The 12,748-nt window shown below is 43.5% G+C and overlaps 1 protein-coding gene across 1 annotated transcript; it reads left to right on the top strand.

The window, feature by feature from the left end:
* Window positions 1-4,058: 4,058 nt before the first annotated feature.
* On the top strand, window positions 4,059-11,708 carry LOC119030706 (protocadherin-10-like). The gene is made up of 4 exons (XM_037118495.1): window positions 4,059-7,229; window positions 9,384-9,445; window positions 9,546-9,658; window positions 10,031-11,708. The coding sequence occupies exons 1-4, from the start codon at window positions 4,695-4,697 to the stop codon at window positions 10,300-10,302; spliced, it is 2,982 nt and encodes a 993-aa protein (XP_036974390.1). The 5' UTR covers window positions 4,059-4,694; the 3' UTR covers window positions 10,303-11,708.
* Window positions 11,709-12,748: the final 1,040 nt, after the last annotated feature.

The following is a 12,748-nucleotide window of genomic DNA, read 5'->3' as shown; positions in this document are numbered from 1 at the left end:
GAGAGGAGGGAGGAGGAAAAAAAAAAAAAAAAGACCACGCTCCACACAGTGAGCAGCCGCCTCTCTGTTGATGCATGTGTGTTGTAGCGCGGAGACATCTGCTTGTTGGCGTGGGTAATTGTTTAGTCTCTCCATATCCGGCACTGACCTGAATTGCTCCGTAATCTCTGAATCTGCATTTTAAAAGCCACTTTCGTCCTCATATGCAAAGTTGTCCTCATTGTCTGCTGCTGATGTGTGCGCGCAGCCACAGCTCCGATGACTTCTGAGCAGCTACTGCGAGTATTTGGACCAGATAAGATCGGCGTAGAAGTAAGAGGTGTGTAACTGCGAGCATGAGCTAAACACTTATTGCAAAAAGGGTGATATTTCAATAACCCGTCTTTACATGACTTTAAATTATTAATCACAGGTTTGTCACTTAAAATGGCAATCTCAAAGATTTCCAGAAGCAGGTGTATTTTTGGAACTCACTGCTTCCCGGAGTGACGTCAGTCAGCCGGCAGCTTCGCCAAGCTTCCATAACAACACCACATGAAAGCGATTTGCACTTTTTCGTCCGTTGTTATCGGTCTATTCTTTGTTTGTCCGCCGATGACTGTTAACAGTAGCATTAACCGTTAACACTAGCAGAGACCAGGACAAACAAAACTGTTGTGTCATCTACAAACTGCCCGCTCTCTCTCTGGCTGAGCAATCATATCTGGGTGAAGGCGTCACTAACCGTTCACGGCTTGGAATAATTTCCAGGAAAGTTGCCACCCAGTGTACATCTTTGGTATTGCAGCAAATGCAAGCGCTTTCATCAGTGGGCCTCTGGGCTCAATCATCATTGTGTTACCTCACTTGGGCGATAGATAAGAACTTAACAGATATTTATTAAAATGGAATTATTCAAGATTATTACCTTAAAGTTATAATAAAACACAACTCCGAATAAATAATGTCAAATTGGTTCTTACTGAAATAAATTGCGTTGTTGCAAATGCTATTTAACTGTTATCAACAGGATTTGGGCATTTTAGGGGATCATCTGTGGTTTAAGGGTTAGGATAATGTCCATGAGCTGCTTCACTTCCTTGTTTCCTGTCATCTCTTTGCTGTTGTGAACTAACAAAGCATTAAAAAAAAAATGATACATTGGTTATGTACAGATGTCCTGCAGCTGTTTCATGGAATATAAATGGTCAGATTTGAGGCAAGGGTTACGTTAGAGGAGGGTTTTCCACAACATGGCAACTCAAAACTTTTCATGATCAAAAGCTATAAAGCTGATGTCTTTACCATTATTAAAAGCCATCAATTACAACTTATGTATAGACATTTTTTATAGCAGGGGAGTCCAAACTTTCTTCTTTTCTGGCGGGGTAAAGTGAACCTCACGGTGGGTCAACTTTGAGTCCCAGGCCCTAGATTGGGCAGCCCTGCATCACAGAGTGCCTTAAATGAAGTTTTTTTTTAAGACTTGAGTTTTGATTCTCAGTTTGGAATCAGGAGATGTTAAGATAAGTCACGATATATTTGCATGTGTTACTGTTGGCTTCGTCCTGGGCACCGTAGCAACAGGATGTTATAATTTCACCAGCGAATGAACTGTCAGTCGCATCATGCACAATTCAACTTATGGCTGGAAGAAAAGTCTTTTTTCTTCCTGTGGCTGTCGGTCGCCAGGGCAAAAAAAAGAAGTTAGTGTTGACGGTTCCATAGGCTTTGTGAGCCAGCTATCAGTGTCGGGAGCTCGCCATGTGACAACTCCAACAGCAACAGCTCTGCTCTTGACATTCACGTCAAGTTTCTACAGACGCCGAATCTACTTCAATAACTCAGGTGTCGACCTTGTGAAAAACCCATGCGCTGCCATATTTATAGGGGCCAGGGAGAAGGGTAGAGACACATGAAAGTGTGATGCTACTAAGACAGCAGAGAAACAATCTGAGCTTCGCGTTGGTTATAATACCTATGAACATAACCCTGATATGACGAATGAAGAAACTGGCTCTATAACAATTTCTGTACAAATGAAAGAGAGGACAAAAACTCCCATTCGCTGATTCTCCTCTTCTCCGAGGGAAAAGAGAGCAACATTTTTTTGTGGTACAACAAAGACTTTAATAATAAACACAATCAACCATGCGCATGAGGCAATATCCAAATGGATTTTTCGCAGACTATTGAATTGCTTAATTTATTAATGAAAATCTATGTTTACAAATGGGATACCCAAATTGGAGCCAAAATCCCTTTTTCCTGGTAATGTTATTTGTTCTATTGAGTGCATTTGATAAAACATCGCTTCCCTTTCATACTCCCAACACGGGCGCAGACTCTTAGTTACAAGCTCTCCCTGTACACAATAGCCGGAGCTGCATTTGCAAAGACAAACAGGAGGCTGGACGTTACAATTCCCCTCATAACCGTGGCGGTCGATCATGCGAAAGGTCCTCGCCGTCGGTTCGCTGTTGGCTCTTCGTGCCAGGTGGTGCAGAGCATCTGCAATGTTTTGCGAAAGAGGTTAAATTAATAATAATTAGGTGAACTCGTGAGCATGTTACAGGACGGACATGTCCTCCATTTTGGGCGTAATGCACCACGCAGTTTCCAGCTAGAAACCCGCTTAAGTGTTAAAAGCTGCAGAATATAGGCTAACCTATCCATAATCCTGCAGTTTTAAAGCTGGAAAGTAGTTAAAGACAAAGGGATTGATATTCTACTTTTGCCCTTGAGTGAGAGGGAAGAGGGAGGGAGAGAGGGACAGTGTGTAAGTGTAAGTGTGTATATGTATGTGTGTGTGTGTGTGTGTAAGTGAGGGAGGGACAGTGACAGACGCATAATCTCTTTTGTATTTTTGATCCCTAAATGTGGTGGTTGTGTCCCCTTATCCCAGCTACTTAGTTTCTGCAGTGCGTAAGTGATGCCATGCACTTAGGCTGTTAAAAAGCAGGTCAGTACGACCACGGAGAGAAAACCACATGTGCATCACATGGATAGCCCTGGGATTATTCCTCACAAAATGTCTTAATTCCTCTGTTCACTAATGATCCAGGGAAAATGCCCTCTAATCTCCATTCCATTAATTAAAAAGAGCATGAGCCCGTGGAAAAACCTCACCATCTGCTGCGGTTTCATTCCTGCAGACAGATTGTGTTTTCAGCTTTTAACCAGGGGAACTGGGTTTTTTTTTTTCCTCCTTTCCTTCAGAGCAAACGGGTGGAGTGTGCGTTGAGGTGGATGGTAAACAGATACAACTGCTCTATTTGAGTATTAATGCACTAGAATATGCTGTTTTAAAAACAGGAGTGATCCCTGTGAGGAGTTTGAGCTTCTTCCTGAGGACATTTTTTTTTTTTTTACAACTAAGAGACTTCAAATGCTGCGCATAGATTCACCAGAACATTCTTCTTTAGAGGCTTCAAAGCCATTTTACAGCAGCTCCTTCTATAATACAGTGTCCGTCTTTTGATAAGAGTGCTGCAATACTGTCTCTGTGGGACTGCTATCAGTCTTTTTTTCATTAGAGAAAGGCTTTAAAGCGGCAGTATGTAGTTCTGCGGAAGAAATTCAATATCAAAATCAGAATATTAATGAGGAAATAATACAACCTCAGAAATATATATTTATTTCCATAACTGAAAAAACAAGCTGTTCTGAGATGAAACACTGTGTGAAGCATATAAACACATAAACATAATGAAATGAAATTGCGTTGTCATTTAATGTCAGTCATGAAAAAAAGAGAGTTTGCATATTTAGTTTGTTAGGGCTTTTTTTTTTTTTTTTAAATGGAGTCAGTGAAGATCTTTTTTCTTTTTAGATCAAAATGTCTGACCCAAATCTACGCACTGCTCCTTTAACGCTGCTTTGAGTTGAAGCTTTCCCTCCTTTTCATCACAGATTTCATAAAAGGTTCAACTTAAAAAAACAAACAAAAAAAAAACATTTTTTTTTTTCATTCACATACATTTTCTCTTTATTATTAGACTGGGATTTAAAAAGTGTTTCTAATAGAATAAATTAATCTTAAAAAAGGACTATTACTAAGTGTTTTACTATAACTATACCGTGCTGTAATAATGATGAAAAAAATCCATGAAGTAAACCATTTCTAAAAATAGAAGTAGCCAGATTCAGAGTCAAAACTCTGCAGCTGTAACTTCTTTTATTTTATTTATTTTTTTATTATTGGTTTTGTTCGTCAAAAGTAAATATGCTGCAGGAGGGGTGGCTCTAGATCCGATTATGCTAAACTGTATCAGTTCAAAGCGAAGACACACTCTTATAAGAAAATTGAATCAAGTGCGTTTGACCCTGCGGTCAGAGCCCCGGAGACTGTGACATGAATTTGATCTGGCTAGTAGGCAGGAAAGATTAACCGAGCAGATGTCGTTTTCCTCCCCTATTGGAACAGTAGGGCCAATAATAAACACAAACACACACACACACACACACACACACACACGCACACACAGGCACACACTAATCTGAGAGAGGCTAGTAGCCCTTGCGCATCCCTGTCTCTCTCCTCTTCTGTTCTCTCGGGCAGACAGTCGCTGTTCCAGTCCCACCAATGTCAAGTTTTCTCCACACTGTGTGTTTTTTTGTTCTTTTGCGCACAGGTCTTCCTTCACCACCCTGCATGAGTTCACCACAGACATTGTCCCCTTTGGCGTGAGTTGCGGCACTGCTCCAGCCTCCAGATGGACGCACGGGGGACGAAGAAGACACTGTGCGGGAGATGGCGTGCCGTGTGCCGTTTTGCGCTGTTCACTTGTTTCCTGGACGCAGTGTGCGGACAGATTCGCTACTCCATCCCCGAGGAGCTGGAGCACGGAGCTTTTGTCGGCAACATTGCGGAGGACCTGGGTCTGGATCTAGACAAGCTCTCTGCGCGCAGATTCCGGATAGTCTCGGGTGCCAAGAGGCAGTACGTGGAGGTAAATTTGGAGAACGGAGTTTTGTTCGTCAACGAGAGGATTGATCGTGAGGAGCTGTGCGAGCAGAGTTTGTCCTGCTCTTTTCACCTGCAGGTGGTCATAGAGAACCCCCTGGAGCTGTACAGGGTGGAGATGGAGATCCTGGACGTGAACGACAACTCTCCCAGCTTCCCGTGGACCGAGTTCAACCTGGACATATCGGAGTCCGCTGCGCCCGGATCACGCTTCCCACTCGAGAGCGCACAGGACCTGGACGTTGGGTCCAACTCGCTCCGCACCTACTTGCTGAGCGTCAACGAGCATTTCCTTTTGGACATCCAGACGCGCAGCGACGGCAGTAAATTCGCAGAGCTGGTTCTGCAGAGCCCGCTGGACAGAGAGCAGCAAAGTGCACATCAGATGGTCCTGACGGCGGTGGACGGGGGCGCGCCGGAGAGGTCCGGCACTGCGCAAATTGATATCACCGTTTTGGACGCGAACGACAACGCGCCCGTCTTTGACCAGTCGTTTTACAGAGTGAGGCTCGCCGAGAACGCACCCAAAGGCACAGTTGTCATAAAACTCAACGCGTCCGATTTAGATGAGGGTCCCAATGCCGACATCACTTATTCCTTCAGCGGCCACGCTCCCATCAAAGTGCGCCAGCTTTTCAGCGTGGACTCGCGCACGGGGGAAATCAAAGTCAAGGGAGTGATAGATTATGAAAAAGCCAGGATGCATGAAATATATGTCCAGGCTAAAGACAAAGGCCCCTCGGCCGTAGCAGTTCACTGCAAAGTGCTGGTGAACGTCCTGGATAAGAACGACAACCTGCCGGAGGTGATCCTGACTTCAGTGTCCACACCTGTGCAGGAGGACGCGCCTCCTGGAACGGTGATCGCCGTCATCAGCGTCATGGACAAAGACTCAGGTGAAAATGGGAACGTGGACTGCGAGATCCCGCACCACGTCCCGTTTCAGCTGCACTCGTCCTTCAAGAACTACTACACGCTGGTAACCTGTGATTTTCTGGACAGAGAGGCGGTGGCGGAGTTTAACATCACCCTGACCGCCCGAGACATGGGCTCCCCACCGCTGTTCACGAGAAAAACTATTTTGGTTCAAGTGTCTGATGTGAATGATAACGCGCCTCACTTCAAGCAGCCATCCTACACCGTGTATCTGACCGAGAACAACGCGCCCGGAGCCTCGATTTGCTCGGTGACCGCACAGGATCCAGACTCGGGTCAGAACGCGTACCTGTCCTACTCCATACTGGACGGAGACATACAGGGGATGCCCGTGTCCACGTACGTGTCCATAAACTCAGACAACGGGAACATTTACGCGCTGAGATCCTTCGATCATGAGCAGCTTAAAAACTTTCAGATCACAGTGAAAGCTCAAGATGCCGGCTTTCCGCCTCTGAGCAGCAACGTGTCAGTGACTATCTTCATACTGGACCAGAACGACAATCCACCTGTGATCGTGTCGCCGGTTCCGCAGAATGGAACGACGCCCAGCGGGGCAGTGCCCAGATCCGCGGACGCCGGTCACCTTGTCACCAAAATCAGCGCTGTGGACGCAGACGCGGGTCAAAACTCGCGTCTCTTCTATCAAATGCTGCAAGCGACGGACCCGAGCTTGTTCAGCGTGGCTCTGTACACGGGCGAAATCAGGACAATACGCCAGTTGGTGGAGAAGGAGCCCACCAGGCACAGACTGGTCATCCTCGTGAAGGACAATGGTCAGCCGCCCCTCTCGGCCACAGTTTCCATCATCCTGTCAGTGGTTGACAGCCTGCCAGATTCGCAGCCCGATTTGGGTGACCTGTCACTAAGCCCGCATCACAGCTCTAACCTCACCCTGTACTTAATCGTGTCCCTGGGCGCAATCTCCTTCACGTTCCTGGTGGCTATCATCGTCCTGGTTGCAGTGCGCAGACTGAAGGGCAGAGCGTCCAACGGAGAGTCCAACTTCCCCCCCGTGAGCGGCGGCTGCTGCGGCGGCTGCTGCTCTCGCTCGGAGTCGCCCACCACCACAGAGGTGTTCAAGAAGTCCAACCTGAACGTCCGGATGTCCTCGGGCGCGTCGGGCTGCTCGGAGTCGAACAGCGGCGGCGCGCTGCCTCAGGTGTACTGCTACAAAATGTGCCTGACACCGGAGTCCTCCAAAAGCGACTTCATGTTCCTGAAGCCGTGCAGCCCGGTGATGTCCGCCCAGCAGAATAACTCCAAGAGCACAGATTACCTGACGTCCGGCTGGAGCGCACTGGACCGGATCGACCTGACCAACAACAGAGCGGCGACCCCGAACGAGGTGACGCACCGAGAGGAGGAGGGGGGGTCATCAACACAGTTAGAGAGCTGCATTTATCCCGAAACTATAACTAGTCGTCCTGCTGTCTCACGTCAATTAGAAATGACAGGAAGTTTGACCGCAGGGGGAGAAACGTCACAACGCGTTTGAGACACGCTAGGGGGCGCTCTGACACGATCTCTCACAGCACACTTCACTAAGTCATGCTGCATGTCCAGATGTTAAACTGGGAAACGTTATTCTGGATTAGACGTGTGAGGAATATAGATCATACATACACTTCTACATCAGATTAAGCAAGTGAACTAGACTTTTACATTTAAGTTGTGCCAGCTACAACTGTTTAACATTTTAGAAGTTTAGTTTACTTAGAAAAGAAGACTAATAATCATATATTAAATGTACTTTTTCTTTTTAAAGAAAGTCACTGTTATGTTTTACAGTTTAGCCTACAGGAGGATAGTACACTCTCAACAATCAATCATGCCCTAAATGTTCTCTACATAAGTTCCATGTAAAGTGTCACATTTGATGCAAAGTCATTCTATCGTGTTTAATTAATGTGAATAAATTCCAACAGGTTATTCTCATTAGGTTAAATCAATGCGTACTCGCACAAAACTGTATGTGTTTATTCAGTTATTACACACACAGTGTGTCAGGGGATCCTCTGCAGTCTGCAAAGTCTTTATTTTATAAGTGTTATACTTAAAAGCAAAATTATTCTAATTGGTTAGTATGTCTCCTGTGATAAATCCCACATCTGGTTAATTAATTTACACATATTGATTCAGTATGATGGTAAAACGTTGCATTCTTTTTGCAATGTATGTGGCCCTTTACAGTAAACTTACAATACAATTTACATGCAGTGAAAGCATTTAAAGGGGCTGTCTGTGTGGCGCCGGTCTGTTAATGTCAGCAGAATCCATTCAGTTAGCTTTAGCTGCCATTGCTCTCTGTTAGTGGAGTGGAGAGAGGTGCTCAAGAACATGAAATCATATATATATATATATATATATATATATATATATATATATATATATATATATATATATATATATATATATATATATATATATATATATATATATATATACTGTATATATATATATATATATAAAGAGAGAGAGAGAGAGAGAGAGAGAGAGAGAGAGAGAGAGAGATTTTCTTTTTTTTTGACCAGCGTACCAATTCAGCAACTTAAAGGGGCACTATATAGTTTTGCACAAGATATAATATAATATAAATGATCCATAACTTGATAAACAAGATGATCGCAGAGTAAAAATACGGTCCCTAGAATGCTGTTTGAAGCTCTGAAGGTGGCAGGGTCCGCCACATATAAACAAAGTAAAATTAAATTGTGTTGCTCTTTAAGGTCAGTTTGTTTATTTGGTTTTAATCTACTCCCATTTGGCTGGTAAAAAATGTTTAATACATTTAACTTGCATGGTTTGTGTGTGTGTGTGTGAAGTTATACTTCAACCTTGGCTTCTAATCTACACAAAAAAGTCAGACTATTTTTCCAACTCCAGTGTTTTATGCAAATGATCCAATCAGAAAATATAGCCACAACTCAGCAGCACGCTGTGACAACACACACCCTGCAGTCTGAGCAAATTACTGCAGTGTGTTGAGGTGTGTGACACCGGCATAAAACACGTTGCGAGGATGAAAGAGACGCACATTTAAATGACAAACCTCAAGCTGTCTACTGATCTCGTTGCTTTATTTGTGCTCCAGTCGACGGCATCAGTATCATTAACAATAAACCCCACAACAGTCACATAAGCAGATTAGCTTGCTCGCTAATTGAGCTTCTCCGTCATCATGGCGTTTCCATTAGAGAGCCTGTTATGTAATTTGTCCTTTTTCAGAAATGTGTACGGCAATGAAATCCATCTTTTTAATAGTCTGGTAAAAAACTTAATAGGCTTTCTTAAGTTTGCAGCTGTCGCACGAAAACCCGACTTTGTTGAATTGTCTTCTATGGACTTTATTAAGTGTTCGTTTTCAATGTGAACAACAGGCATAAAGACACGTCTGCCATCTGAATATATGGTATTTCTAATGCCATTACTCAGTTCTCTGCTAGAGATGAATCCAGCTAATCAAAAGTGTATTGTTTTTTTTTCTGTCTTAACCATACAGCTTAAGTATTCGAACAAGGACTGGACCTGGACAAAGAACCAACGCAACTCAGCATACAAGAGGTGAGCACATCATTGAGCCAACATGCACAAATGAGTGATATGCACACGTAAGCAAGTGAAAACCCAAATGTACAATCGTCCTGTATGTTTATCTATCTAGGTATAGTTCAGGAAACATGGAGGGCACTCTTTCTCGCCAGCAAAAATACGATGCCAGCGGGTTTTCCTGCTCTGTAGCTCCGCAGTACTGGACCTGGGGAAATCACATGAAGGGTAGGTGGCAAACTGTGCAATTTGAGCTCATTATTTTTCACACATGAAAGTAGGTGGTGGCGTGTGTGTGTGTGTGTGTGTGTGTGGGGGGGGGGGGGGGGGGGGTGCTATATTTATCTGTGTCTGAGGATTTAGTCTGAAAAAAAATGTAAAATGGTAAACTGAAATGCAGATAATACCAGCAGGCCCCAAAAACTGGGTGGGGGGAGATTTAATGCCACAACACAAGGATTAGGATTTTTTTAGGCTGAAATTAAGAAGATGCCTTTAAAGCCACCTTCTACCGATCAAGTACACTGTATGTAAATTTGGGCTCCTCGCAGAAATAATCTTCCAATACAAACTGTAATTTATGCGCATTTTCTTCTACAGAATGCAAGATGACTCTTCAGGAGGGTCCGGGTCTTCACTACTCATGGGCTCCGAAGTACACCCAGCCTCAGTCTGAGCCACCTGACTACCAGCACAACGTATACATACCCGGCACCACGTCCGACTACAGCACCCTGAAGCTGTCACCCAGAGGAGAGCTGGATGTGTACAACACGTTCTCCACTTTTGGAAAGAAAAAGAGGTTCATCTCGCACTACGAACAGTCTTTCGACGGAGACGACGGTCTCATAAGCAACCCCATCTTCAACTGACGCGACAAATCACGCTGTATATTCTGTTCATGATGTATATGTCACGAGGTAGTTACGTTTATAACTATAAATTGCTTCTCTGGTGAAAGTACTGCTGTTGGAGGCGGGCTCCCTTTTTTTTTCCCCAGTGGGAATTAAAGCTGCGATATGTAAGAATTGAGAGGGTGCGACATATCACCAGGGTAACCACTAACTGTTGCTATCTGTAGCTATTGTTAACTAATTAGCACAGTTAGCCATTCATCTAGCGGTCTGAAGTTGCAGTTGTGTTGCTGTTCACACTGCTACCGCACAGGAGCTTTTGCTTTGCTAACTGGTTAGCGTGCTAGTAGACATCCCTGCAACACAAAACAAACACACCATAACTTCAAAACTGTCCTCACAGGCTGCTGATCATTTTAGTAATGTTTTCAACTAAAACTTGTTACATATTGCACCTTTAATACTTCTCCCTACCAAAAATATATTTCTATTTTTTTCTGTAAATACTGAAATAAAAGTATAGATATCAAATAAAGTAAAAAAAAAATTAAAAAGTCTATTTTGAGCCATAGTGAGCTCTCCAGTTACCAGACACAGTCTTTTCTAATATGAGTCCAGTTTATAGGCAGTAAATTGGAGCTCAGCTCAGCTAAATGTGATCTGATCTGGAGGCTGCTGTCCCTCAGTAAGGTCATACTGAATGTCTAACTCCAGGAAAAGGTTCACGATTCCTGCATCTTACATGAGGTTTGTCCTTGTGCCAGTCACGTTTATGTAGACAAACACACATTTTTGTCTTACAGGGTCAGCTGTGTTTGCAAGAAACGTGAAACCATCAAAGTACTGGTTCCAAATGTAATATGATGTTTGAAGATGAACATTAGCTGTTAGATTCAACAGCAAGAAGAGGCTTTGTGGGTTTTGTTTTTCACAAATGCTGTAAATCAAGGTTGGATAACAAAGCCGTGGTATGGTTACAGTTGTCTTATAGGTTCAGCTTTGATCATCCAATCATTCCTGTCACATTCAATGCCTGGTCATTTGTTAACAAGTCTATTAAGTGTGACAGCAGTGCAGGCACAATGCACAAGCAGTGCTAACGAATGGTAGAGGTAATGCAATAGAAAACAGCACAGACGGGTGAGAGACTGAACAGCGAACACAGCTGATTTCAGAAGCGTGACACTGAGATGATGAGAGGAATAATGCAACAGCTTTGTTTCTGCTCGTCGGGCCTGTGCAGCGGATCCTTACGCTGACACAGCACATCAAACTGTTGACACTTAGGAGGGCAGTAAGAAGGTGTAACCGGTTGAATGCATTCCATATTTGTATTTATCATCAGGGTCTGAAATGTATATCTACAGATGATTTCACAGTTATGCTTATTAGGACTAATCACTCTGTGTATAGTCTATGTACAGTAACGCAACACCAATAAATCTGTCTTCTCTTCAACTCTGTATAGTTGTGTGTTTGTTTTTTACAACCCACACACATTAGCTCTATGTGAGATGTTTCAAGCCTTTTCAGGCATAAAACAAGTACAGTTTAGAACAGAGACACAGCTACAAGTACCAGGGCAAAAGTGCTCACCTGACAGGTCACGTTCAAGAACACGTCACAACGTGCTTCACGAAATAGGCAGCAACAGACAATAGAAGCAAACAACCAGCTATAAGATAGGGCAAAAGAACATTAAAGAAAAAAAAACATTTAAGCAAAATAAAATCAAAACTAAAAAAATAGAGTAATCAAGACAAGAGGAAATAAACACATCAGCATGGCAAGATGGGCCTGCTTTTAGCAATATCTCTCAGCTGATAGAAAGAGGGATGAACCACACAGTATACATGCTGATCACGATTCAAGGCCAAACCCATAAAAAAACCTAGACTACAGAGCGTAGGTTTAACAAGGGAGACTAAAGAGCCAAGACATCCCATCAGCCTTTGGGACAATGCCAATCTCGGGCACAATTAAGACCTTCTGATTTGTTGGGCGTTTAACAAAAACAGAGATGTTCAATACATGAGGCTGAACTGAAACGTATAATTCACTACCATCCACATGATGATGGTAGGAGATATATATATTTTTGAATATCTTATTATCTGCCAGAGGGGAAGCAATACAGAGCAAACAGCTGTGGGCCTAGGACATGACCTGAGGGAACACCCACAGAACAAAGACTCAGCTGATGAGACCCAACATTCCTCCATGAGCAGGCACCAATATTAAACCAATACAGAGATACCCACTGAGTACCTAAGCCTAAAAAATCATAACCTACATGTACCATAACAAGACGATCAGGTAAAATAACCACCATATTAGCGTGGCCTGTTGAGGAGGGCAGATTATTGAGCATGTCGACTGAACAAACACACACACACACACACATTCACATTCAGGGCAGAAAAAAAATATCATATACTCAGTGATGATTATACTCACAGAGGTC

This window comes from Acanthopagrus latus, chromosome 13 (genome assembly GCF_904848185.1).
Source record: "Acanthopagrus latus isolate v.2019 chromosome 13, fAcaLat1.1, whole genome shotgun sequence".
NCBI classification, from domain to species: domain Eukaryota; kingdom Metazoa; phylum Chordata; class Actinopteri; order Spariformes; family Sparidae; genus Acanthopagrus; species Acanthopagrus latus.
Note: the sequence above shows the minus strand (reverse complement) of the source record. Positions and strands in the feature narration are given on the sequence as shown.

Coding starts and splice junctions, on each gene's coding strand:
- LOC119030706 (XM_037118495.1), top strand. CDS start 4,695: ATGGACGCACGGGGGACGAAGAAGACACTGTGCGGGAGATGGCGTGCC. Junction 7,230..9,383: donor GAGCGGCGACCCCGAACGAG/GTGACGCACCGA, acceptor TTAACCATACAG/CTTAAGTATTCGAACAAGGA. Junction 9,446..9,545: donor CGCAACTCAGCATACAAGAG/GTGAGCACATCA, acceptor TTATCTATCTAG/GTATAGTTCAGGAAACATGG.